Consider the following 24,528-nt stretch of genomic DNA (forward strand, 5'->3'; position numbering starts at 1 on the left):
CTTCTAGTCCAAGTGTATGCGGTATGTTGGTATAGAGGCTCGTTACATCAAAACTAACCATCTCAGTATTTAGTTCAACTGTATCTGGAATGTGCCCGAGAAAATCCAAATCATCCCTCACATAACTTGGTACAAGTTGGCATAGAGGCTTTAGAAGTATATCCAACAAGTTACTGATTCTGTGCGTGGGGCATGCAGGGCCTGCTACAATTGGTCTAAGTTTTAAATCCGTTGGTCGAGGTAATTTTATATATAATGAGTTTTTACCTTCAAGTCCGTCCTGTATTTCTTTGGATTTGTGGATCTTTGGTAAACCATAAAAGTTACTAGATTTAATTTCAAAATTGGTTAAATAATCCACTTCCTTTTTGGTTAAATTATCTGCAAAATTAGTTGTAAATTTCTTAATCTTGCGCATGGTTTTACTGTCTTCATTAGAGACTAATTCTTTGTAAAAATTGTTGTCATTAAGTTCGTCCAAAACCATTTCTTTGTAATGATCCGTATCCATAATGACAATTGCTCCCCCTTTATCTGCTTCCTTTATAATAATAGAATTATCACTTGCGAGGTTTTTGATAGCTTCTCGTTCCCGTCTAGTGATATTATCCTTAATATGGGTATTCATGGAGATGTCATTACTTCTGGCGGAACTTTGTAAACATCTGATAAATTCATCTAAATGTTTATCCCTATTTGGTGGTGGTTTGAAATTACTTTTATTTCTCACAAGTGATTCGTTCGTATTTTCTTCATTTTGAAAATATTCTCTAAGTCTAAGTTTTCGACAAAACTCCTCGGTATCTTTTATGAGATCCACATTATCCTGTTTTGGTGTGGGTGTAAATTTCAAACCCCTGTCTAGAATTTTCATTTCATCTTCTGTAATATCTCTCCGAGATAAATTAACAATTTTTACATCGATTTTCTGATTTTGACTTACTTCTGAGTTGTCTAAAGCAGAAATCGGAATGGTTTTTGGCGGCCCTTGTGGAAGCGTCCTTTCCACAAAAAATTATTCTCCGAATAATTCCTTGTTTGGTTTTCTTGTTTACTGTTTGAATTGTGTAAACTGTTTTGTTCTGTCAGCCATCCTTGGTTTCTTTTAGGGGGGTTATTCCAATTTTGATCCCCTATTCCGGCATTGTTTTGTCGTGTCATTCTTTGGTTATTCTTATTTCTCGCCATATTTGCTGAGTTTTTCTTGCTCATTTGGTTATTCTTATTGTGAAGGTTAACTGGTCTGTTCTTATATGAAAAGTTGTTCTTTTGAGCACGAAAATCGAATCCTTGTGGTTCATTATTGCGTACAGGATCAGCGTAAGAAGATTGGTTTTCCTTCCTATATCCGGAATTTTTATTTCCATTAGTTTTGCTCCTGCGATTTTTTTGTGTGTTTGGGGAATTTTTCATCATTTCTTTCCCGTAATTTTTCTCATAATTTTTGAGCCACTCCTGCTTTCTTTCAAGAATCATTGCAGATTTATCCATTTCATATTTCACTTCTGTTTTCCACAGATCAAGAAGTTTTGCTTTCATATCTGCGTTGGTTTTCTCTGAAATTTCTTTTTCCATTCTTGAATCACATTCCTCAAACTTGGTTTGATACTTCGGGACGCGAATTCGTAGGAGAGTTATTTCAGCGTCAAATTTCTGGATGGCTAAATTTAACCTAATTTTTGTTTCTTCGTCAGGTTCCTGATTGATTGATTTAATCCTGAATTTCCGTGGAAGAATAACATATTCTTGTTTTCTCCATTTCTCGTATGTATCAGCGAGATTTTCACATCTAATGGCGTTCCAATATGCCTGTCTTCTATCATTAAGATTCTTTCTCCATGTTTGAATCATTTCTCGTTTTTCTCGATACATTGCAGAAATGATATTGTTGTCATATCTACTTCGTAGAATGAAATCCACATTAGATTTGTAATTCATGTTTTCCTTTTTCTTTGATAAATCCATGTTGTGGAAATTTTCAGCAGGATCATTAATAAGAAAGTTTAGTTTGTCATCACAACATTGAATATGTCTCTCTAGTTTCTCGACAATATCAGTAAGTTTCTCAATTTTGTCGTCTAAGGTAAAGAGTTTACCTGTTATTTCCTCAAGGGTGTTGTCCATATTTGCTGCCGATCTAGCTCTTGTTTGTGTCATCCTGTTTCCATATACCAGTTATTACATAGGGAAAATGTTGTAGATGTCCATGGTATAGGTTAAGTTATAAATCAAAATTAAATCAAAATGTTCCATTTTACTACAATGTACATGTATTTAACTCTATACATTTGGCGCTTTTTTGACATTTACCTGTGCCAATGTATAACGCTGCCTTTGTGACGTCATAATAACGACGTCATAACAACGAAGTTGTATTGTTTTTATTATCATTGTTACACTCTGAAGAGCCGTAACGGCGAAAGCGCTTAGTGTAAAAAATTAAACGTAAACTTGTTTGTTTATCTTGGATTTAATTTTGATTTATAACTTAACCTATACCATGGACTTCTACAACATTTTCCCTCTCTATATATATATGCACACACACATATATATATATCCGAGCGGTCTAGCGCGCTGTTCCTGCACTGCTAGGAGACAGATTCCGAAGGTCGAGAGTTCAATCCCGGGCTGGGGCGGAAGTGGGTATCCATGTAAAAAGTGAATTTCTTTGTGCTTTCTATATTAATATTTCTTCACTTAGGGCAGTTATGTTAGTTTAAGAGTTGTTGTAAAATGTGCTTTATAAATAATGATTAATTTCATTACAACATGTATTGGTAGCAATCCTCTGTTAAAACTAATGTCCAAATAACTGTATCTCACTTCTATTCTCAATGACCGTGTAGTGTAGGACAGCGCCGCGAGAATTCCATCGGCATCGAAAGCAAGTTTTTTGACTTGCCTAGATAGCCGAGCGGTCTAGCGCGCTGTTCCTGCACTGCTAGGAGACAGATTCCGAAGGTCGAGAGTTCAATCCCGGGCTGGGGCGGAAGTGGGTATCCATGTAAAAAGTGAATTTCTTTGTGCTTTCTATATATATATATATATATATATATATATATATATATATATATATATATATATATATATATATATATATGTCCAAAATTTAAATAATGTCTCAGAAATCGGATAACAGTATTAAAAAAAAGGTAAAAAGAAAACACAAAAATCCTCAGTTAAGCTTTAGCGCTTTCATATTCAATCTTCAGAAGCTTACAATAGTATCATAGTAATGGAAAAGATTTTTAGACGATTGTTTTATCTTATTGGAGGAGGATATTGATAAACTAACGGAGTTTTATGATCTACTTAACCAAATGAATTCGGATATCAAATTCACGATGGAAACAGATGATTTGCAAATGCCATTCCTCGATGTTCTTGTAACAAAGGATAATACCAGCTTAAATATGGATATTTACTATAAACCAACCGACACACACCAATATCTGCATTTTGGATCAAGCCATCCCCATCAGACTAAAACAGCTATACCATATAACCTCGCAAGAAGGATATGCACCATTGTGAGTAATACCAATATCAGGGATATTCGACTGGAGGAATTAAAATTGTATTTATTAAACCAAAAATATCCAGAACAACTTGTAGATAATGGTATAAAGAAAGCCAAGGAGTGCGATAGAAGTCAGTTACTTTTAAACATACGACGTGCGAATGACGTTGAAATAATTCCATTTGTGCACACGCATAACCCGAGAAATCAAAACGTGAGTTCAATTATTCATGAATTGAACAACGTACTTAGAGAGGACGAACAAACGAAAAACGTATACAAGAATTGTCGTTTTATCAACAGTAAACGCCAACCCAAAAACCTAAGGAGAATACTTTGTTCTTCCAAATTCAACGACCATACTTATACAGTCTCTAAGTGTAGGAACCCTCGATGCGGTACATGTGAATACATTACAGAAGGGACCAGCTATAATTTCAATGGGCGTGAATTTAGAGTTAAAGAAAACATGTCATGCGATACAAAAAATGTCATTTATGTCATCACATGTCCGGGATGCAAGGAATATTATATTGGTGAAACCGGCAACACTCTCCGTGCCCGTGTACGTGTACATAAGCAACACATTAGTACACCCGAATACATCAAATTCAATTAAGTTCGCACCTGGAGGCGTGTGGTAAAAAACAATTCAAAATTTTCCCTTTCTATAAACTCAGTTGTGCCACTGATATCCAGAGACGGGAAAAAGAAAGACATTTTATTAGTATTTTTCAGCCAAAACTTAATAGTGTTTTATAAATTACTTGTGATTTCCCCGTACTTTTGTCATATTGTATCTATGACGTCATAATAGACTTTTAACGTTCCGCTTAACATGACGTCATAATCACTGTTACTATGATACTATTGTAAGCTTCTGAAGATTGAATATGAAAGCGCTAAAGCTTAACTGAGGATTTTTGTGTTTTCTTTTTACCTTTTTTTAATATATATATATATATATATATATCTTTTAATATATATATATATATATATATATATATATATATATATATATATATATATATATATATTTATATATAGTTACATTTTCAAGTCTTACAAATCCCCTCCCATAAAAAGTAAGTTTTTCAATCTAAGCTGATTTGTGTTTTTAAACTAGCCCATATGCTAAGGTGAGCAATGTGGCCCATGAGCCTCTTGTCATACATGGACATCAGATATCAGTGGAAACATCTGGCTAAAAAAGATATGCATCCCTGTCATCCGATGACACTCGCTGTATGTTCATTCTCCTGTAAATTGAATCAGTAGATAAATCAATATGAAAATCATGAACTGACGATGTGAGTAAACACTCAACACAAAGGTTAGATTATATTTAAAAAAATCATTGAATGAAAAAAAAAATTGCGAAAAGTTAACTGAAAACGATTTTCTTCATATCTTTTAACAAATGTAGTAAACTTGTGTGTCAGTTTCTGCTTCTTTTGATGAATTGTTCAGAGGTAGAACTGTTGGGTATCAAATAAGCCTGGAGATATATCTTTACAAAAATAAGGGAGGTTGGTTATGAAACAGCTGGCGCTGAAATCATTACGTTAAACATCAAGAGCTGGTGTTAGATATCCATCAATATAAATTTATTGACTGATTCTGAGGGCATTCTGCATTTTTCGGACCCCAAATATCAATATGGCAAGCAGTTTTTTTTTTTCATTTATTTATTTTTGAAGCAGGTAACCTTTTTTTTTTTACATTAGTCTTTCAACAAAAAAGTAATATAAACTTATTCTTACTTCGTGTGTCCTCTTAATGTATTTATTTAAGGAATGTTTTTAAGTTTTGTGTGAGTTATTGGTGTGTAAATTACACAGACTTGTTACGTAGGCAAATTTCATGAAGCGCGATAGCGCTTCATGAAAAATACGCCTACGTGCAAGTCTATGTGATTCACACACCAATAATTCATACTAACCTTAAAAACATTCCTTATATTTACATTTTACATGTTAGGGAGCAACTAAGATATACTCAATATTTAGATTTCTCACAGCCCTTTATCGTTGAATTTTAATAACGTCGCTGCAGACTCATTGTGACGTCACGTTAAGGCACGTTTCTCCATGTATATTTCTTCGTGTGAGTATACACGAAAATGGTTTTCAAATCAGTTTCACAGTTGGCTTAGTAGAAAAACACAGCGAATGTAAATATTACAATTTGTACCAAACTTAACAACGAAATATGGCTGAAATATTGCCGACTCCTCGGCGTGAAACAACAACAACAATCAATCAGTCCAAACATTTGCTTTAGAGTTATAATTATCAAAGGATTGAATAAACTAAATTATTGTTTTTCTAAAAAAATATCTATTAGTATTAAATTGTTTTGAAAAGGGAAAACTTGGAAAATAGAAAATGTTTTCATATTTTTTTTTCGAAATATCAATAAAATTGATTAATGCTGCTGTTTTGGACCTGAAGTGATCATGCCTGAGAAACTATTGATAAATATTTATTGTTTTCGACTGAGACATTTGACCGAAAGAAAACAGTATGGTTCAAGGGTCAATAAAACAAATTTTGCCCGTGAACACAGTCAATAACTGTTTTGTTATACCCTTAATTTAAATCTGACACTCTACTACTGTCTTTCGTGAAGTAACCTGAGGTTTATCCCGGTCAATTTCGTCAATGTAGATAGCCAAAGATTTAGCTTTACTAATTGCGTGACATATTATATCCATTTTTCATTTAGATCGGGCTCGTCAAACTGCACGTGACATTCGTCTAACCCAGCAGGCATTTAGTAATGCTACTTGACCGGGGTTAATTGTCAGTGTGAAAATTGTTATGTGTTATTCGAATTTTTCTCTAATATACTTTGTGAAAAGAAAAATTATCGAATTAATGCGCACAACAAAAGCGCAATCTAATAAAATAAGACTTCTTAGATTCGCTCTGTATAACAATCTGCGCAAGAGTATACGACACGGATCTATATGAGTCTAATTTTAAGATTAAAAAATTTTGAATTTTAATATTTTATTCTAATTTTAATCATTACCCGTTATTTCAACGTTTAAGTTTCCAAACTTTCCTAAAGTTGGAAATGTGTTGCATCTTCCACGTTGTTTCAATGTTGAAATCAACAAACAGTCAACGCAGTTATGATAATGCTGTCCGAAGGCTAAAATGCCTGAAAAATATACATTTTATTTAGAGCTAGATTCTAAATTTAATATGTAATCCTTGTTTGAAATTGCAGTCAACTTGAGATAATAGTTTAATCAGGTTTTATTTTAGAGCATCATTATGATGTACATGTAACATGACTGTGTTGATTACGTGACGTAGATTTATGATATTCCTACTTGTTGCACAAAATTCGCTTCGGCACAAGTGCAAAACAAAAATATTGTGCAAAGTTTGTTACATAGATCAATTCATATTGATGTTTGGGACATAGAAAGTGCTTGGGGCAGATTTGTTTTTTAATCGTTAAGAAAATATCTTACGAGAAATTCAACTTACCAGCGTAAGAAGGGGTATTTCCCACTCTTTATCGCGATTAATACAAAAGCAGATAAACTACACACAATCCCCCAGCAAAATTCAGTTAGAAGATATACTTTTCTTCACACAGAATATCTTCAATTTGTCCTTGTTTATCACTTGTGCCAGTCCAATATAAACACGATTCATAAAGTCTTAGTCTTCTAAGGAAGGTTAAAGGGAGCGCTTCACACATAATTTTTCGCTTTTGTTTGAATATATGCATATCGGACAAACGATAGGAATAGAGGTATTAGATTTCAAATGTTCAACATCATATCAGCACACTCGAACTTAAAAATCTATCCTTACACTATTAAAACAACAAGTTCACAAAATAAATCTTCATGTTATGAAAAAATTATGACAATTTCCCCGTCCTGTCAGCTCAAGTATGCAGTGACTTGACGTCATATTCTATTATGGCGTCATATCTAGGTAGTTCAGAGAAGTTACTACAATTTGAATAGTTTGATATTTTACGGACAGCCTTTTCTAGCTGCGAACTTTGTAAACATGTTGAATCTTCAACGTTGTTTCAACGTTGAATTGTCAACAAACATCAAACGTTGAGAATTTGTTGCAGCTTCAGCATTGTTTTAACATTGAATATCGACGAGCATTCAACGTTTAAATATCAAAGAACATCAAATGTTGAGAATATGTTGCAGCTTCAACGTTGTTTCAACCTTGAAAAATCGACGAACATTCAACCTTGAAAATATGTTGCAGGTTCAACGTTGTTTCAACGTTGAAAAAATGTCGAGGATTCAACGTTGAAACCTCAACGTTGAAACAAAGTTAAAATATAGTTGATCAACATTGCAACCTATATTCCACCTCCTTTCAACGTTGAAACAACGTTGCGTGCCTGCTGGGTAAGACCCTGACGTCATATAACGTCGTATGCATGTTGGATTTCAAACCAAAGCCTGAACCGAGCTGACTTTAAATGAAGAACCGTTTTATTGACTATTTTTCTGCAACAAATTCATTAAATCAAGGCAAGGTTATTTTTCTTTTAAGTTTTGTTGTTATTCTCGCGAGAACGTGGCTTTAGCGTTTTTGTACAAAGCGATGCATTGTGGGTCAAAATTACTGCGAAAAAATTCTATGGAATGAATATGCAGTAGTCCGAATTTTCTCTTTGCCCAGGCTTTGTCGTTAGAGCTCGCAATTACAAGTGTAGCTTCGCGACGCTCGCTGCGCTCGATATTAGTAAACCAGCATAATCCTGATTTTAAGTAGGTCAATGCTGGTTTTAAAATAGATGAATGCTATGTCTATCCTTTGCTTGCTGATGCTGATCCTAGTTATGCTGTTTTTTTAAATGCTGATGCTGATGTTAGCTCTATCCTGATGCTACTAATGCTTATGCTATGCTGGTTTATGTAACACAATTAGTTCCCTGCACTGTAGGCCTATTATTTACACACCGAGTTGTTCACGAATTTTCCGGGTTTTTTTTGGCCGATCCTAACAAGGGGCAAATAACGGGTGTAAAAGGTCGTTAAAAGGATGTTCACTCCCCCATGGAATCTGATCCCATCTTGATTTTTTGGAGGTCTCTGAAGGCCATGCTCCTCTTTTGTTAATGTTAGATGGACTTTTGAGCTTGAATACTGTTCTCGTATTTTTCCACGTATCATAGATGTCTATTATGTTACATGTAAATTATATTATCTGTATTATAAAAACAAGAAAATGCAAATTTGTCCCCTTCCATCTAAGAATAAGAGGGAATATACTTGTTATCGTCTTCTTAAAATCTAAAACTGTTTTTCCTTATTAAGTAATAGGTATTATGGGCTTTTTATTTATATTGTAGATTCAATGCTCCAAGGCCGTATCAAAGGTAAGAATACCTTATACATTTTCTCAAGCTTTAGATATCCAAGGCTCTGTACAATGTATCGATGTTTCAATGAAAATATGAAAGTTAGGTGGACTGTTCAATAAATAATGTCCTGGGCTCTATGATATAAAATATAGAAATCATTTGACATTAAACTTGTTATTCTCTCCTGAATGAATTTGAAATGAATTGATTACAGTTGATTTGAAAACTTGTCATCACATTCATTGTGAGAAGCTGCTAAACAAGGGCTATTCGAATTAAAAGTTAATGGTTAAGTATCAGTAATCAATAGCAAAATAAAACCATTCATGAAAGCTTTCAATCTTTTTCATAGTACCAGAGAAATAAAAGCAAATGTAATAGTAATTTGCGTAACCGGGAGTTGAGCGAAGGGACACTGTCGTTTTCTGCAAGGACAACTTATATGTACATTTTAATAAATGAAATGTTTAGATAAATATTTAAATCGTAAAAGAGCTTCCGCACATTTCAAATCCCATCGCATTGCGCAATTTTTTTACAGAATCCAATATATTTTTATGGAATAATGACAACAGTTAAGTGGTTGGGTCTCTAAATTTTGACCCTTTTAAGGAGGAATGCCACACCAACTTTTTTTTATTTTATAGATCTCTAAGTAAACCTTTTCCAACAATGCTTTCAGCATTGAAAGGTGGAGATTAGCTCTTAATGAAAAAAAAAAATTAAAAAAAATTATCTACATCAAAATTAGATACTATCTTGTAAAAAATTTGCTGTAAATGAATGGATCACGTGAATACCTAAAAAAAATATATAAAGAAAAGCCTAATAGATTTTAATTTTTTTTTGATAAAAATATTTATGAAAATAAAAAACACATAATTTGTGCATATTTTTTAAACTTGTGGTTAAAATCTTCTTAAAACTAGTCAAAACTGGGAAGAACATATATCATGTTTATAAATGAAATTGAAACAAAATCGCCAATTTTTAGAGAAATTAATTTCTTTAATCGTGGCCAATCCCAAATAAAATTCAATCGATCCCAACCATAATTGTACAATTAATGGTAATAAATAACATTTCCTCAAAAACAGTAGTCTGATTAGGTGTAATTTGGCTTAAAACATAATTGAACTTGACAATCAAATAGATTTCTTCATTGCAAATACTTGAAAGAGGCAATAAATTAGCATTTCTTCATCTTGCGTTAATTTTGATCGGGATCAGTTTAAATTAGGTCCAAAAATTAAAACAAAATTAATTTCTCTAAAATTCCTCAATTTCATTTCAATTCTTTTTTAAAATATGATTGACAAACACGTTCTCCTCAGTTGTGACTAGTTTCATAGTGTTTTTAACCATAGGTTTAAAAAATATTTATAGATAATGTGTTTTATTGTCATAAATATTTTTTTATAAAAAAAAATAAAAGGTCTAACCAGCCTTTCTTTACATATTTTATTAAGTATTCATATGGTGCATTCGTTTACAGCAAACATTTAACTCGAAAACATCTTATTTGAATATAAATATTTTTTCTTCATTTTCTTTGAAAAAAACACAAAAAATTAATATAAAATAATTGAGAGCTAACATCGGGCTTTCAATGCTGAGAGGATAACTCAAAGATCTATAAAATAAAAAGTTCGTATGGCATTCCACCTTAAACTGTTTACGAATTAACCAACAATTTCTTTGTCAAGAATTGAAAATTTCAAATACGTTCATGCTTTAATGATAAAAATAAATACGTTCTTTCGTGTAGGTGTTTATTTTTTTTACAATAATGGGATTTATAACAAAAGTACGCTCAGAAATGTATACCAAGCAAGACATCCGTTTCTGTCTATGTGAACTGTCCTTGAATTATCATGCCTTGATATATTTTTCTTTCTTATTTATCTGACTAATATTGGTTTAAAATCATTAAGTCTTGATATCTAGAGAATGCTTGTTTTAGCTTCGCTAGAATAAAGCATAAATTATATAAAGCAAAAATTGCTTTGAAAATTTTTCAATTGACATGTTTAAAATATTAAGTATATCCTTCTGTTTTAGAATATCAAGCGAGAAATTTGCGACGGTTTAATGGTAAGAATTAGATACAATTTAATTTTATGAGACAATATTCATTCTTTAAAATTATTATGAAAATCTTCAGAGAAATATATGAAGACAAACGCTTTTTTTTTTCGCTTCACTCTATATCGATTTGATCTACGTTTGTTCAGAAGCAAAATGAGTTTTGATTTTTATGGATATTTAGCCATGTAACTTTGTGATCAAAATATATCGAAATAACGATCAGAATGTCTAGCTCCAATCAATACAAACAGAGCAAATACCGACCACTTAAACACTAGAAGTGGGATCAGGTGCAATGGAGGAATCAGCATTCCTGTGCCCACCAGTTGTGCAACCAGGTACTCCTTGTTATGATCGGAAAAGAACAGATATTTGGCGCTTTTGTAACGGTCAAACAAACATTGAGATATAATTGCAGATGAAGCACATGTGCCATCCCATTGATTGATTGTTTATATACTGTTTAACGTCCCTCTCCAGGATATTTCACTGATATGGAGACGTCACAATTGCCGGTGAAGGGCTGCAAATTTAGGCCTATGCTCGGCAGATACGGCCTTTGAGCAAGGAGGGATCTTTATCTTGCGAAACCTGCTGTGACACGGGGCCTTGGTTTATACGGTCTCATCCGAAGGCCCGCCCCATTTAGTCGCCTTTTACAACAAGCAAGGCGGTGCTGAGGACCTATTATAACCCGGATCCCTACAGGGGGGGGGGGGGGGGCATCCCATTGAATAATAATAAAAAAGTCAAGCTTTTTGTTGTGATACACGTGCATTTTTTTGCAGACGACATAAGCTTATCAATGAAGTCATATTTAGAAACAGTTATACATTTTTTAATTAAAGACATAAATGTTTACTTTAAAAGCGGGAAAATGTGATATGAAGAAAATAAATTGGGAATACGATTCAAATTAAAATAAAAAAAACATCCAAATTAAAAATAGAAAATAGTATGATAATTATAATTTTTACATCAAATGTCATTGCCAGGTAAAACTTGTCTTTTCATCTATATTTAATACAAATTTGATACATATTTTATGATCAAAATATTTCACATTTTTTTATCTTATATAATATTAGTCGTAAGTCCTTACCGTCCCGAACTGTGTCAACCAATATTCGATCAATTTATCTCCGAGTATCTTCCAAAAGCAGAACGGAATTGGCTAGACAATGGGCAAAAAATAACACAGGTTCATGATCCATGCATTGTTATCTGCCTTCATTCATCTAGAGCTCCAGAGGATGTTAATTTGACCTTGCAAAAGCTTTTCATTTCAGGTAATATTTTTGAAAAATTAACTTTAATATTATTTGTTGATAGCCAGAAGGTACATATACATATATTTGTACCCGTTGTTAAACACTTCTTTATACGTTTCAGAATATTAACTATAGAAAAAAGGAAAAGTGCACTTAAGCGACATGTATGTTAGTTGGCTCCAGGTGTTTTGCGAATAATGCCGGGCGACACTTGCTTTTGAGACTGGGGTTTAACATTTTGTCACATTTCTATTGTCAATCATATGCATACCAGTTTTCAGCGACAGTGTTGACATCGAACCGCAACTTGACCATTGGTCTCATTTGCACAGAATGTTTATTTTGATTTAAAAAAGATGATGGGTGCATTTGGCTTGTGATCTGCAGGAATCGGTTGTACGAAGCATTTATGGTTTAAATGTTCTTTATTTGGTTGGCTGAAGATAGCTGATCAGATTTTACCAACACTTCCAAAGGGATTTTTTTCTTTAGTTTGAAAGAATTAAAAAGTTTGTGATTTATGTTTTTTTCCGTTTTTCCTAGGCAGTACTACAACATAGTAATGCTTCACAAAAATAAACACCTAAAGTATTAATATCAGAACACAATAACATCATAGATACGTTTACATGATACGTGTACATGTACATTATAGAATAAAAGATTGGAATTGATTTCGCTCGGGAAGCAAACTGAATCAAAATTTATATAATTCAAAATTCTAATACATCAGTACATAAAAACGAAACTGACAAAATAAATGGTTGTTTGCTTGAAAAAAAAAATGCCCCATGCAAGGCTCGAATCAAAATCTTTTCGTTTCGAACGCACTGAACAGGTAGCCTATTTGTCTGAGCTATCGCCGCTAAACATATACAGAAGATTTTAAAAGGTCAAAGAAGCACCACATTCACACAGTTGGAATTTTTTGGGAAAAGTTCATTTTTCGTGGTCTCTGGGTCTTCACTCCATTTTTTAAAAATGTGTATTCCTTTCTTTGAATTATTTTAATTCAAAGAAACGAATCAGACAAATAATCTTTAAAAATCATGGAGAAAAGGCCCAGAGATAGAACATTTTTAGAAAAAAAGTGTTTAAATATGTACCACTATGTACCAAATGTCTGATCTGGCCAATTTTCAAGCTTTTTTTTTTTTCTTTTTTTTTTAGCAAATCAAAGCTCAATTTCGGAAAAAAATGTCCTTTCCTGTTGCACAGAAACCCGATAAATTAAAAAAAAATATTAAAATATGTCGATAAAATTTTCAGTTTTCAATTCAGTTGCTGAATGCCAAACAAAAGCGCCCTCGTTCTTCATTCATATCAAAAGGGTAATGTTGGCCAATTTGCGGCTCATATCTAGTTTTTTTAAATAAGTCTCCAAACTACCGTCAAATTAGCCACTAAATTAATAGGGTCCCTTTTGTCAACGATTGTTTTTATAATCATTTTACTCACGTGACAGTCCACGTTACGATATGCCAAATCTTTCATTGAATAGCTGTTGAACGTTTCTTTGTGTTTGTCATTAGAGGTTTCTATTCGAACAGTAGCTATTGTACTTCCAAATTGAATTCGAAACTATGGGAATTGTTTGCTCAAATCTTAATAAGGTTCAAAGATGATTATATTGTCTAATTTTACTGTGTATTTTTCAGTAAAAGTGTTTTAAAAGAAGTCTGGTATTGGTAGTTACATTGTAGATTAGTAAATACAGGATCAGTATTATGGTCTTCGGGACGATACATCTACCTCATCCTTAAACACTAGAATCATCTATTATTTGTGGACCACGAAACTACACACTCTCCCTTTTCACCAATTAAATTCGTACTGAAGCATCTGACTGCAAACAAATCATATGTGTTATTGTTTACATTCCACATCCATTCGATTTAAATGTCTCCGCCTATTTTTGGGTACCGTAGATTCGATTGTGGTCCCCTTCAAATTACCGGAATTTAAAGCTTTATGTATGTTCTTTTCAATGATATTATCTATAATGATAGAAATATATAATGTATGTATGACAAAAATGTCAAGGCATAAATATCAAGAGCATGTGCTTACCCAATAATCAAAGATTAATTATGCAAAATATTGAAATTTAAAGATTGTAATGGGTAGCCGAAAAGATTTCAAATGACGTACTAAAGTGCATCTATTCTTTAGTGGTGAAAATTTAAAAAGAGCTATACTTGAATATTAAGAGGCTCCTAATATTCAGCATTTATTCTGTAAAATATCAGCTTGCAAAATATGGATTATATTGAAATATTTTTTATCTATCTATGTATATATGCAGGATATAAAACCACTTCAAAGTGAAAAAAAAATAACGGTGTTAAACGGTGTTACATGTAACCATGTAAAACAGTTTCTTAGCCGCCATTTTATTTACAATAACAACGGTTCGAACGGAATCGTGTGCCCGATTTTCATATTACGCCTCGACGGAGACGTAATACGGAAAAATTCGGGGCGTCACGTGATTAGCTTTCATCCAATCAGTAATCGACAATTTTTTCTGAAGCGGGATAAAATATATAATACACGTCTTAATCTGACTTCCTGATCGAAAATGAATTGAAAATAGAAAGAAAGCATAAACACATAAAACATGAAATTGTTTGATTATGTGATTTTCATTTTTAACACAAAAAAAAAGAATAAAAAAACATCTTTCGTTAATATTGTCTATTTTTAACTATATTTTATCAGCAAAGTCGGGACATGTTTGCTGAAACACCCTGTATCTTTTATCTGTGGTGAAAAAAAAACAATATTATGGACAGAGTTAGGGGCACATTTACATGTACCGAAAGAGACAAAACTCCACTTACACATTAAGGGCATATTTACTGTCAATCAACATCTCAGAAATTATGATATAAAGTATTCATATAATTGCTTTAAGGTACTATACATTTATGTAGGACTTACTGAATCAGAAATATGCAAAGTATGAAAAAACGAATGTCAAACATTTTTAAGGTAAAGATTCTTCTTTCCCTTCGCATATGGATAGGGTTTGTTTAAGAAATAAACAACGTTATCCAGTGAACATGGCGTTATGAATAGCAATTGCTCACGCTACCATCATGGAAAATATGCCAGCAGAGCTATTGCTTTTCATAATGCCATGTTCACTGAATAATCGTTGTTTATTACTTGTATTTGCTTTTGTGATTTTTTTTCAAGAATATCAGAGGAATTCCTGACGTACATAAGGACGCGGCTTCTTGTCTTCAGTAAAGAAAAAAATATACTGCTCTTAAATCCGTACACCTGATCAATGCTCCTTTTCTCTAATAAATCACAAACAATTTATTAGGTATTTCCCTCTCAAACACAGATATCTGGATACAAGCAGTGCCGTCATTACACTCTCTTAATTTTTCTTTTGATGCAGTTGTGGCGTCATCGATCAACGTTATTGAAACCCTCTGACAAAAATCAATAATTTAACACTATGATGATAAGTTAAATGAAAAATGAAAATGCTTTTATAATGATTATTACTCAAGAATGCTTTTCTATGCTTTTTTTAGTTATTCTATTTATTCTTGAAATATATATACTATTTAATAACAAAATTTTCTCCCTCTGAATGTTATTTCCCAAGTGTGAAGAGTTATCTTTACTTGTACAAATATGCATGATAAGAAAATATAAAAATATGACAGTTCTCTACAATTTTTTAAAAGTTTTATTATACAATTAAATGCATTGAACATGCAGCATTGTTAAGGCTTGAAAAAGAGGGCGCGACCTAATTTATACGGGAAAACTTGTGACGTCACATACAAATACGACTTTTATGTATTTCTCATAATACCTGAAAATGAAATAATTTGCAAATTTTAACTGTACTAGCATAATTAACAACACAAAAAATTATCAATGCATTAAAAAAAACTTGCTAGTTAAATCCCATATAGCTGGTTATAAACAAAGCACTGATAGCGATGAACTTGTAAACAGGACGTCATTTTGGTAAAAACTAGGGCTAATTGTAACGGGGACCGTTACAGATGTTCCCCAAACGCTCCCCATGTCCCTTTTCGTGCCCTAGCTTTTCCTGTAAGACCTTTTATAAATATACTAAGTATTTAAGGATTTCATTTAAAGTTACAATGATATCAACTATATATCGTTTAACGTTTTGCATGGGCGCACAAGTACATGTTCCTGCATATGCAAGATGATCATGGCATGTTGGTTAAGCAATTAACACATCTTTCTATCCCGCGAATAATAGAAAAAATACAGATATAAATTTACCACATTTCAAGTATATATCATTCTTTGAAATACCTATTCACATTTAAAGTCTATACTGATTTTAACCTCGGGCTCAAAGTTGGTTTTATTCCGACGACTAGGCAGTGTTAAAGTCGACTAAGGATATCACGCCGATGGCTAACCAATCAAAATGAACTTAGTCAATTGTAGTTCCATACATAGAAAAGGGGTTTTCCTTTAATCTGTTTAGATTTTTTTATATATATATTTCCTCTCTGGTCATTTTGACAACTCTGGTACCTGTGCCTAGTACATTTTATATACTATGTAAATAAATATATACATGCAAGGGTTTTTGACCGGAACTATTATTTTTTTTCAATGCATAGGAGGCTACTTTCTGGGGTTTACAAGAGATATTTATAAAGACATTCGTCTCAGCTAATGTGACCAATATTATTTAACACCTTCTCCTTCTTATTAATATATTTTCATGAATGCAAATACCTGATAATTTTTTTTACGAAGGAACGTACATGTATATTGATTTTGTATTTCTGGGGATTGCGTAATTCTAAAAAAAATCAATTAAATTTCAAAGGTTAAATAAACAAAGGATGCTTGGTATTAAAATATTATTTCAAATCAGTAGAATTGAATGCTATTTACGACATCCGAATAAATACATGTAATCATAAAAGGCTTATATACCAACTTTGTTCATCTGTACTTTAATTTCAAACACGACAGGATTTGTAATTAATTATATTAATAATTTCTATATACTTTGGAAACTCACATCAAATATTTTAATACTCCTTTCTCGAGCTCTTCTGCAGTTTCCTTGAAATGTTATGTGGGTCCGAGGTGTAATTTGAGCTTTACAGCGATTCTCTACTTTGTGTGTGGGGGGGGGGGGGGGGGGGGGGTGGGTATTTTTTCTTTCTACCCTGGGGTTAAGATCAATAATAAAGGTCGATTTCAAGTTCATAGGTCAAGGTCATTTTGGTAAATAGCTTATATCAACATTTTATTTTACTAGTGACCTTGACCTAAGTATCAAGGTCAAGGGTAAAAAGATCTGCTTCAGTATGTTACATGTCTTTGCATTTAGAAGTTCTTAATTCTGCATGAACATCAAAAGACTTCAGTATACTGTCGTTTAACACATTGTGTGTGCGTGCATGTGCATGACATCCTTGCATTTTCTTTTGATGGTAGAATAATGTAGGCATTCATTCTATCTATTCATATTTGAAATTTCACCCTGTATTATTGAAAACTAAGAAAGTTTTAGGCATTTAAACTTTTAGCCAATCAGATTGCAGCACACGTGCACGTGTGTGCGTTCATGATTATTCATATATATCATGCTCTAGGTCTTCATAATGTAAGACTATGTTCAAAATTTCAAAGGATTTTGTCAGAAAACAAAAAAGATATAAAGACTTAAGTTTCAGCCAATCGAAACGAAGCGCACGTGCATGCGCGTGAGATCTTGCTATTTTGACCATGTCATCATGTCTATACTACTAATATATCCTTATATTTTGAGTTTCAAAGCATTTCATCAAAAATTTAAAAGGTTACGGCTATATCTATCATATTGGTCATTTCAGGCGTTACACCTGTGCGCACATGCACGCACGTGCGCGCAAAATGACCTTCGTTCCGCACATCTACATAACATACCCAGTGACCCTAAAAAGGTTTTACCTAGATCGGATGAGTATTTTACGAGAACACTCGCGGACAAAAAAAGTACCGGAGAAGAAAATTCAGAAAAAAGTAAAAACAATATGTTCCCCAACTTCGTTTGGGGAACATAATTACGTATTTCATGTGCTGTGAGAGGCAGATTGGGAAATTTTTTAACAATGAAAAATGCGTTTCATTATTAAACAGAATATTATTTACAGGTTTTAAATAGTCGATTTATACCAATGTATATCCTTTGTTAAGTGCAACTATTCATAAACTATCAAGAGAATGTATTTATTAATTATGTCGTGTTTTATGTACAGGTTACGTACATTTTTACATTGAGATGCCTCATAAAATCGTATTTTCGCAAGGGCGTACACTTAAAAGATCTAAATCATTTTTTTAAATATTGATAAAGGATATTTTTCTCAACTTGAAAAGTACTGCTGTTTTCCTTAAATCGAGGGCGTGATTTTATAAATACACATAATATTTGGTGAAAGTCAAACATATTTCAACATTTGTTTATTTACCTGAAAATTTAGCTATTAAAACGCGAATTCTATTCAAAGCAGCAGCACTTTTCAGAAACTACAAAGTATGTAGAAACAATTAATACCTTTAATTTTTAATTTCAACCAGGGTATGCCCTTGCGATAATGAAATTTGTACATGACCTACATTCAGTACACGAACTAAGCATTTATCACGTGACTGTCCATATGGATGGGACCAAACTTCATACAGTACAGCGTGGGTTATACTATGCTATTTCCATAAGTATTTAAGTTCTCTGATACTAAAACAGCTTAATTAAAATAAATTCGGTTTAACCCCCCCTTTTTTTTACACGTCTATTTTCCGTGGATTTCTTATAGTAGGCCTTAACAGTGCTGCGTAAAAATTGAATATTTAAAGATATAAATCAGCAATTTTAAATGTACTGAATTTCTTTTTTTTAAAGAATATCATAAAAAAACTTATATTTATTCCTCTTACGAAACATTTCATATATATACTTCTCAACACGTTATCAGAATGCAGTAGAGTTTGTTCTACACGAGTGTGATGGAACCATTGCACACATGGGAGAAGCAATTGTGTCTATAGTCCTATGAACGCAGTTGATGACTACCTGTTCATAGTGAGAGTGCAGTGGACATGCAAATATATGTTGATAATAAGGTCATTGTATCTTCAGTAAATGTGATATGTTTTAAATAAGACTGTTTATGCACTTTTTATGGTAACTTGTCGCCAAGTTTACATTGTACTCATTAATAAATTCATCCTTTTATAAAGGGATAATTGGCATAGATACCCGTACCTTTATTTTATCGTCAAATTCATGCAAATAAGGTATACTGTAAAATCAAAAAAAATTCGTTGAGGTTTAATTTTGGCTGTTTTGAGGTCTTCTAACATAATCCGACCACATGCAGCCTGGCTTTCATAAAAAATAAAGTCATTATTTTAGGGAGAAGTCGATGTTTTTAAGCAAACAAAATATTGGAGAATATTTTTTTTTTTTAAAAATCAGAACTTAACCATGCACGCTAACAAAAATATTCAATAATTTATATAAATAGGGCATTTTCCTTTGTAATTTACGTTATTTTCTTAGATCGATTCGACCCCCTAAAAAAGTCTTTTTATTGCAAAAATGAGTGTTAAATTTTACCTGGGTTTTTTTTAGAACTCTGTCTATACTAAAAAAGATTCAAATATTTTGTGCTTGTACAAGTGTTTTTCTCTTTATTTGTAATTAACAAATGTTGCTTGCTTTAATCTTAATTTTAAACTGAAATAATTCTTTTTTTCGCTAGCAATTTTTAAACTGAATTTCTGTGCGACTTAATTTTATGTTTTTGAATCCTGAAGAGAAAGGGATTTAAAAATTTACTTTGGTTAGAAACTTTGAAAATTCTAAATCATTTCTCCTAAAGAAATATATTGAAAACGTAAATTACAATTTCATTGCTTTTCAAACCAGATACCCGTACCTTATTTTATCGTCAAATTCAGGCAAATAATGTATACTGTAAAATCAAAAAAAAAATCGTTGAGGTTTAATTTCCGCTGTTTTTTTTAGGTATGAAGAGGCCAGCATGTTCATGTCCTCTTCGAAATGTCAAATGATACACAATGTATTGTTTAAGTATCCTTTATCTACGAAATCAAATTCCTATGAACTTAGACTTTTCCTCAAAACCACAATAAATTGACCCAACCAAAATATGTGATTTTTCAGGATTGTTAGAACTCGTGAAAGATTGATGCTTTCAAAAAGGCTGAAAATTTCTGCATATTATATTCAAATATATGATTTCTCATTTGAAAACACCACCAGATCCATTTTATTAATGTTAAATACCCGTTGCATCAACGTAGTTAACTGTCTAGCAGACATTTGTGGCAGTTTTTCTCATCTGATGAGAAATTATATGAATTTTTAATGCAAGCTAAATATACATGTATAGTAGAAAAAAATTCGTTTTAGAATACTGCAGCTTACTTGACGAATAAACTTTTTTTTATATTTCTAGATATACAGGTGCTAATTGTCGGCATTCAACCCTGCGAAAAAACAATCAAGCCGAGCAGTTTGCTTAAATACAACCTCAAGTCGAGGATTAAAGATATTAGAGTTTATGATTTCACCGATATTGTTTTCTCTGATACGACTGAAAAGTGTTACTTATCCGACATCAATGTAGATGCTGTGGATGACATTTCTAGGTTTTGTGGACAACAAACAAACACAAGCACAGTAATGCCGGATAACTCATCAAGAAAGTATGAAACGACTAAAAAAAAGGATATAGCCATGGTAAAAGATTCTTATTCGAGCGATTCAAATGCATATGTGCATGAGGGCGAAAGCCATGCTCGTGACATTGATAATTGCTCGATGTTTGAAGAAGGGAATGCCGAAATTGCTACAAGTCAAAGAGAAAATTACGAACTTCATTGTCCAAAACCAAACGACAATCAACTAAACAACGCATCGTCCAGTTTACAACAGCCGATGAATCAAACTACTGAAAAGACGAATATAAAATGTTCAAAAGATCAAAAGTCAATAACCAAAATGGATAGCCAAGTCAATGGTATTGTTTGAGAGACTGTTTAATGAAAGGTTGCTTAACATATACATTCTAATACAGTGCAATGTTTATAATTTTGTTAAAATTCAACCAATACCATCCAAATTTACATGAGCCATGCGTTATTAAATGTTATATAAAATGATGAGTTCTTAAATTTGGTTCTTTTATCGATGATACTATATCATGACGGTTTATTTGAGGAATAACTGTCTTATTTGTCGACTTCATGAAGTGATCAATCGATTGGTTTGCGTGATAATATGCATTAAGGTATGTCACTCTTGAAATTTGTTAAATCAAGGATTTTTTAAGAAGTATATTTTATAGAGTACTCATGATATGTAACTAAAAATCGCAGAGAAAATAGAGAGTCTGAATGCATCTTACTGATCTACGGTACAATGAAGCTGACCTTTTTACACTTTAATTTTAAGTCTTTGGTTAATTACTTTAACCTTTGTCATATTTATCAGATGTAACAATGGCAATAAATATAATCTTATGTTACGTAAAACGGTTTGATTAATATTTATCATTGAAAAAAATCTAGCAAATTAATGTGCGTACAATGTATTTTTTGTGTAAGAAATACATAAACGGATTGGGCAGCAGGCATAGCCTATATTATACACGTAAGCCCTCTTCACAGGTACAAGATTAATAAAAACACATTATTATAGTAACAGGTTCATTTATCACCAATGAATTATATAAAACTGACACAAAAATTAATAGAATTTACGAGAAAGTACAAAAAAGTACATAAAAGAAAAAGAGAGAGAGAAAAAAGAATACTGGTTAATGTTGTTAAAATGATTAATTAATAATTAAAATATTGTTAATGTTTACGCTCGGGGCCGGATGGACACAAAGAAGAACGATGCTAATGGTTAGACCTTAATTACAAAGTTTATTAATTATTAATTAATAAAAACAGAGTTCAGTCACAAAATAAAACACTATTAAATTGCTTTGCTTTACTCCTTGTATACACGTAATTCATACGATTGATTCAGTTAAAACTTAAAAGTTCATACAATTTAGAAGAGAAAAAAAACATGTCCCTACGATATATTATAAAGATTGTTGAATGAATGAAAACAGTGTGTGCCAAAAAGAAAAAAACATATTCAGCATAAATCTAATCACCATATTTTATAAGTAGATAAACTTCTCACATTTAAAAGAACTAAAGTTGCACATCATTGATAAATATTGAGAAAGAAAAGTACATCCAAATCTACCTGAATCTTAAATTAACAGTGAAATATTTTATTGCATTTAACCTCAACAGGCAAGGAATCATTTCCGAATAATAAAAGATGAATAATGAGATTTGTCAATTGGATACATTGTACAACTGTTACAAAACTTAAAAGGTAACAGAATATACTGGAAGGGGTGCAAATCAAAAAAATTTTAAATAATCATAAATATTTGAAAAGCGCTCGGTTCTTTGAACTTCTCAGAAAGGCCTAATTAAAAGTAGAAATTTTTATCCCAAAAAAGCATTTTTAGATACCAATGTTTATATTAACATGATATGAAATAAGAAGTGACTTATGGAGCTTAGCAAAGAACCTTGAAGTACATTGAGAGGCATATAATAAAAATTGTTGCATGAAAAGATTTAATTTTCAAGCTAAATTTAAAGACTTTTTGAATTAAATTATAAATTAAAGAGTTGTCCTTCCTAGCTGAGGGTCGGAGTCCCTTAAAGAACTCTAATTTTTAAAACAAAAAAATACTCTGCAGTTAAAGAATTCTAACTTTTAAAACAAAAGAAATACTCTGCAGTTAAAGAATTCTAACTTTTTAAACAAAAGAAATACTCTGCAGTTAAAGAATTCTAGCTTTTAAAATAAAAAAAAATACTCTGCAGTTAAAGAATTCTAACTTTTAAAACAAAAGAAATACTCTGCAGTTAAAGAATTCTAACTTTTTAAACAAAAGAAATACTCTGCAGTTAAAGAATTTTAACTTTTAAAACAAAAGAAATACTCTGCAGTTAAGGAATTCTAACTTTTTAAACAAAAGAAATACTCTGCAGTTAAAGAATTTTAACATTTAAAACAAAAGAAATACTATGCAGTTAAAGAATTTTAACATTTAAAACAAAAGAAATACCCTGCAGTTAAAGAATTTTAACTTTTTAAACAAAACAAATACTCTGCAGTTAAAGAATTTTAACATTTAAAACAAAAGAAATACTCTGCAGTTAAAGAATTTTAACTTTTAAAACAAAAGAAATACTCTGCAGTTAAAGAATTCTAACTTTTTAAACAAAAGAAATACCCTGCAGTTAAAGAATTCTAACTTTTTAAACAAAAGAAATACTCTGCAGTTAAAGAATTTAAACTTTTAAAACAAAAGAAATACTCTGCAGTTAAAGAATTCAAACTTTTTAAACAAAAGAAATACTCAGCAGTTAAAGAATTTTAACTTTTAAAACAAAAGAAATACCCTGCAGTTAAAGAATTTTAACTTTTAAAACAAAAGAAATACTCTGCAGTTAAAGAATTCTAGCTTTTTAAACAAAAGAAATACCCTGCAGTTAAAGAATTCTAATTTTTTAAACAAAAGAAATACCCTGCGGTTAAAGAATTCTAACTTTTAAAACAAAAGAAATACTCTGCAGTTAAAGAATTCTAACTTTTTAAACAAAAGAAATACCCAGCAGTTAAAGAATTCTAACTTTTTAAACAAAAGAAATACTCAGCAGTTAAAGAATTTTAACTTTTAAAACAAAAGAAATACTCTGCGGTTAAAGAATTCTAACTTTTTAAACAAAAGAAATATTCTGCAGTTAAAGAATTTTAACTTTTAAAACAAAAGAAATACTCTGCAGTTAAAGAATTTTAACTTTTAAAACAAAAGAAATACTCTGCAGTTAAAGAATTCTAACTTTTTAAACAAAAGAAATATCCTGCAGTTAAAGAATTCTAATTTTTTAAACAAAAGAAATACTCTGCAGTTAAAGAATTTTAACTTTTAAAACAAAAGAAATACTCTGCAGTTAAAGAATTCTAACTTTTTAAACAAAAGAAATACTCTGCAGTTAAAGAATTTTAACTTTTAAAACAAAAGAAATACTCTGCAGTTAAAGAATTTTAACTTTTAAAACAAAAGAAATACTGTGCGGTTAAAGAATTCTAACTTTTTAAACAAAAGAAATACTCTGCAGTTAAAGAATTTTAACTTTTAAAACAAAAGAAATACTCTG

At 31.6% G+C, this 24,528-nt stretch overlaps 1 protein-coding gene across 1 annotated transcript in view; it reads left to right on the plus strand.

The window, feature by feature from the left end:
• LOC134260922 (uncharacterized) overlaps positions 1–21,316 on the plus strand; it is a gene marked incomplete at its 5' end in the record, with an annotated part of 37,762 nt that extends 16,446 nt beyond the window's left edge. The window contains 4 exons of the mRNA XM_062743450.1: positions 8,876–8,902; positions 10,949–10,981; positions 12,064–12,264; positions 20,742–21,316. Coding sequence (XP_062599434.1) covers positions 8,876–8,902; positions 10,949–10,981; positions 12,064–12,264; positions 20,742–21,316 — 836 coding nt within the window. The remainder of the gene's footprint in view (positions 1–8,875; positions 8,903–10,948; positions 10,982–12,063; positions 12,265–20,741) is intronic.
• Between the last annotated feature and the right edge of the window lie 3,212 nt (positions 21,317–24,528).

Source organism: Saccostrea cucullata, unplaced genomic scaffold, assembly GCF_032062105.1.
Source record: "Saccostrea cucullata isolate Sc308-1 unplaced genomic scaffold, CSIRO_AGI_Scuc_v1 ctg1345, whole genome shotgun sequence".
Lineage (NCBI taxonomy): Eukaryota > Metazoa > Mollusca > Bivalvia > Ostreida > Ostreidae > Saccostrea > Saccostrea cuccullata.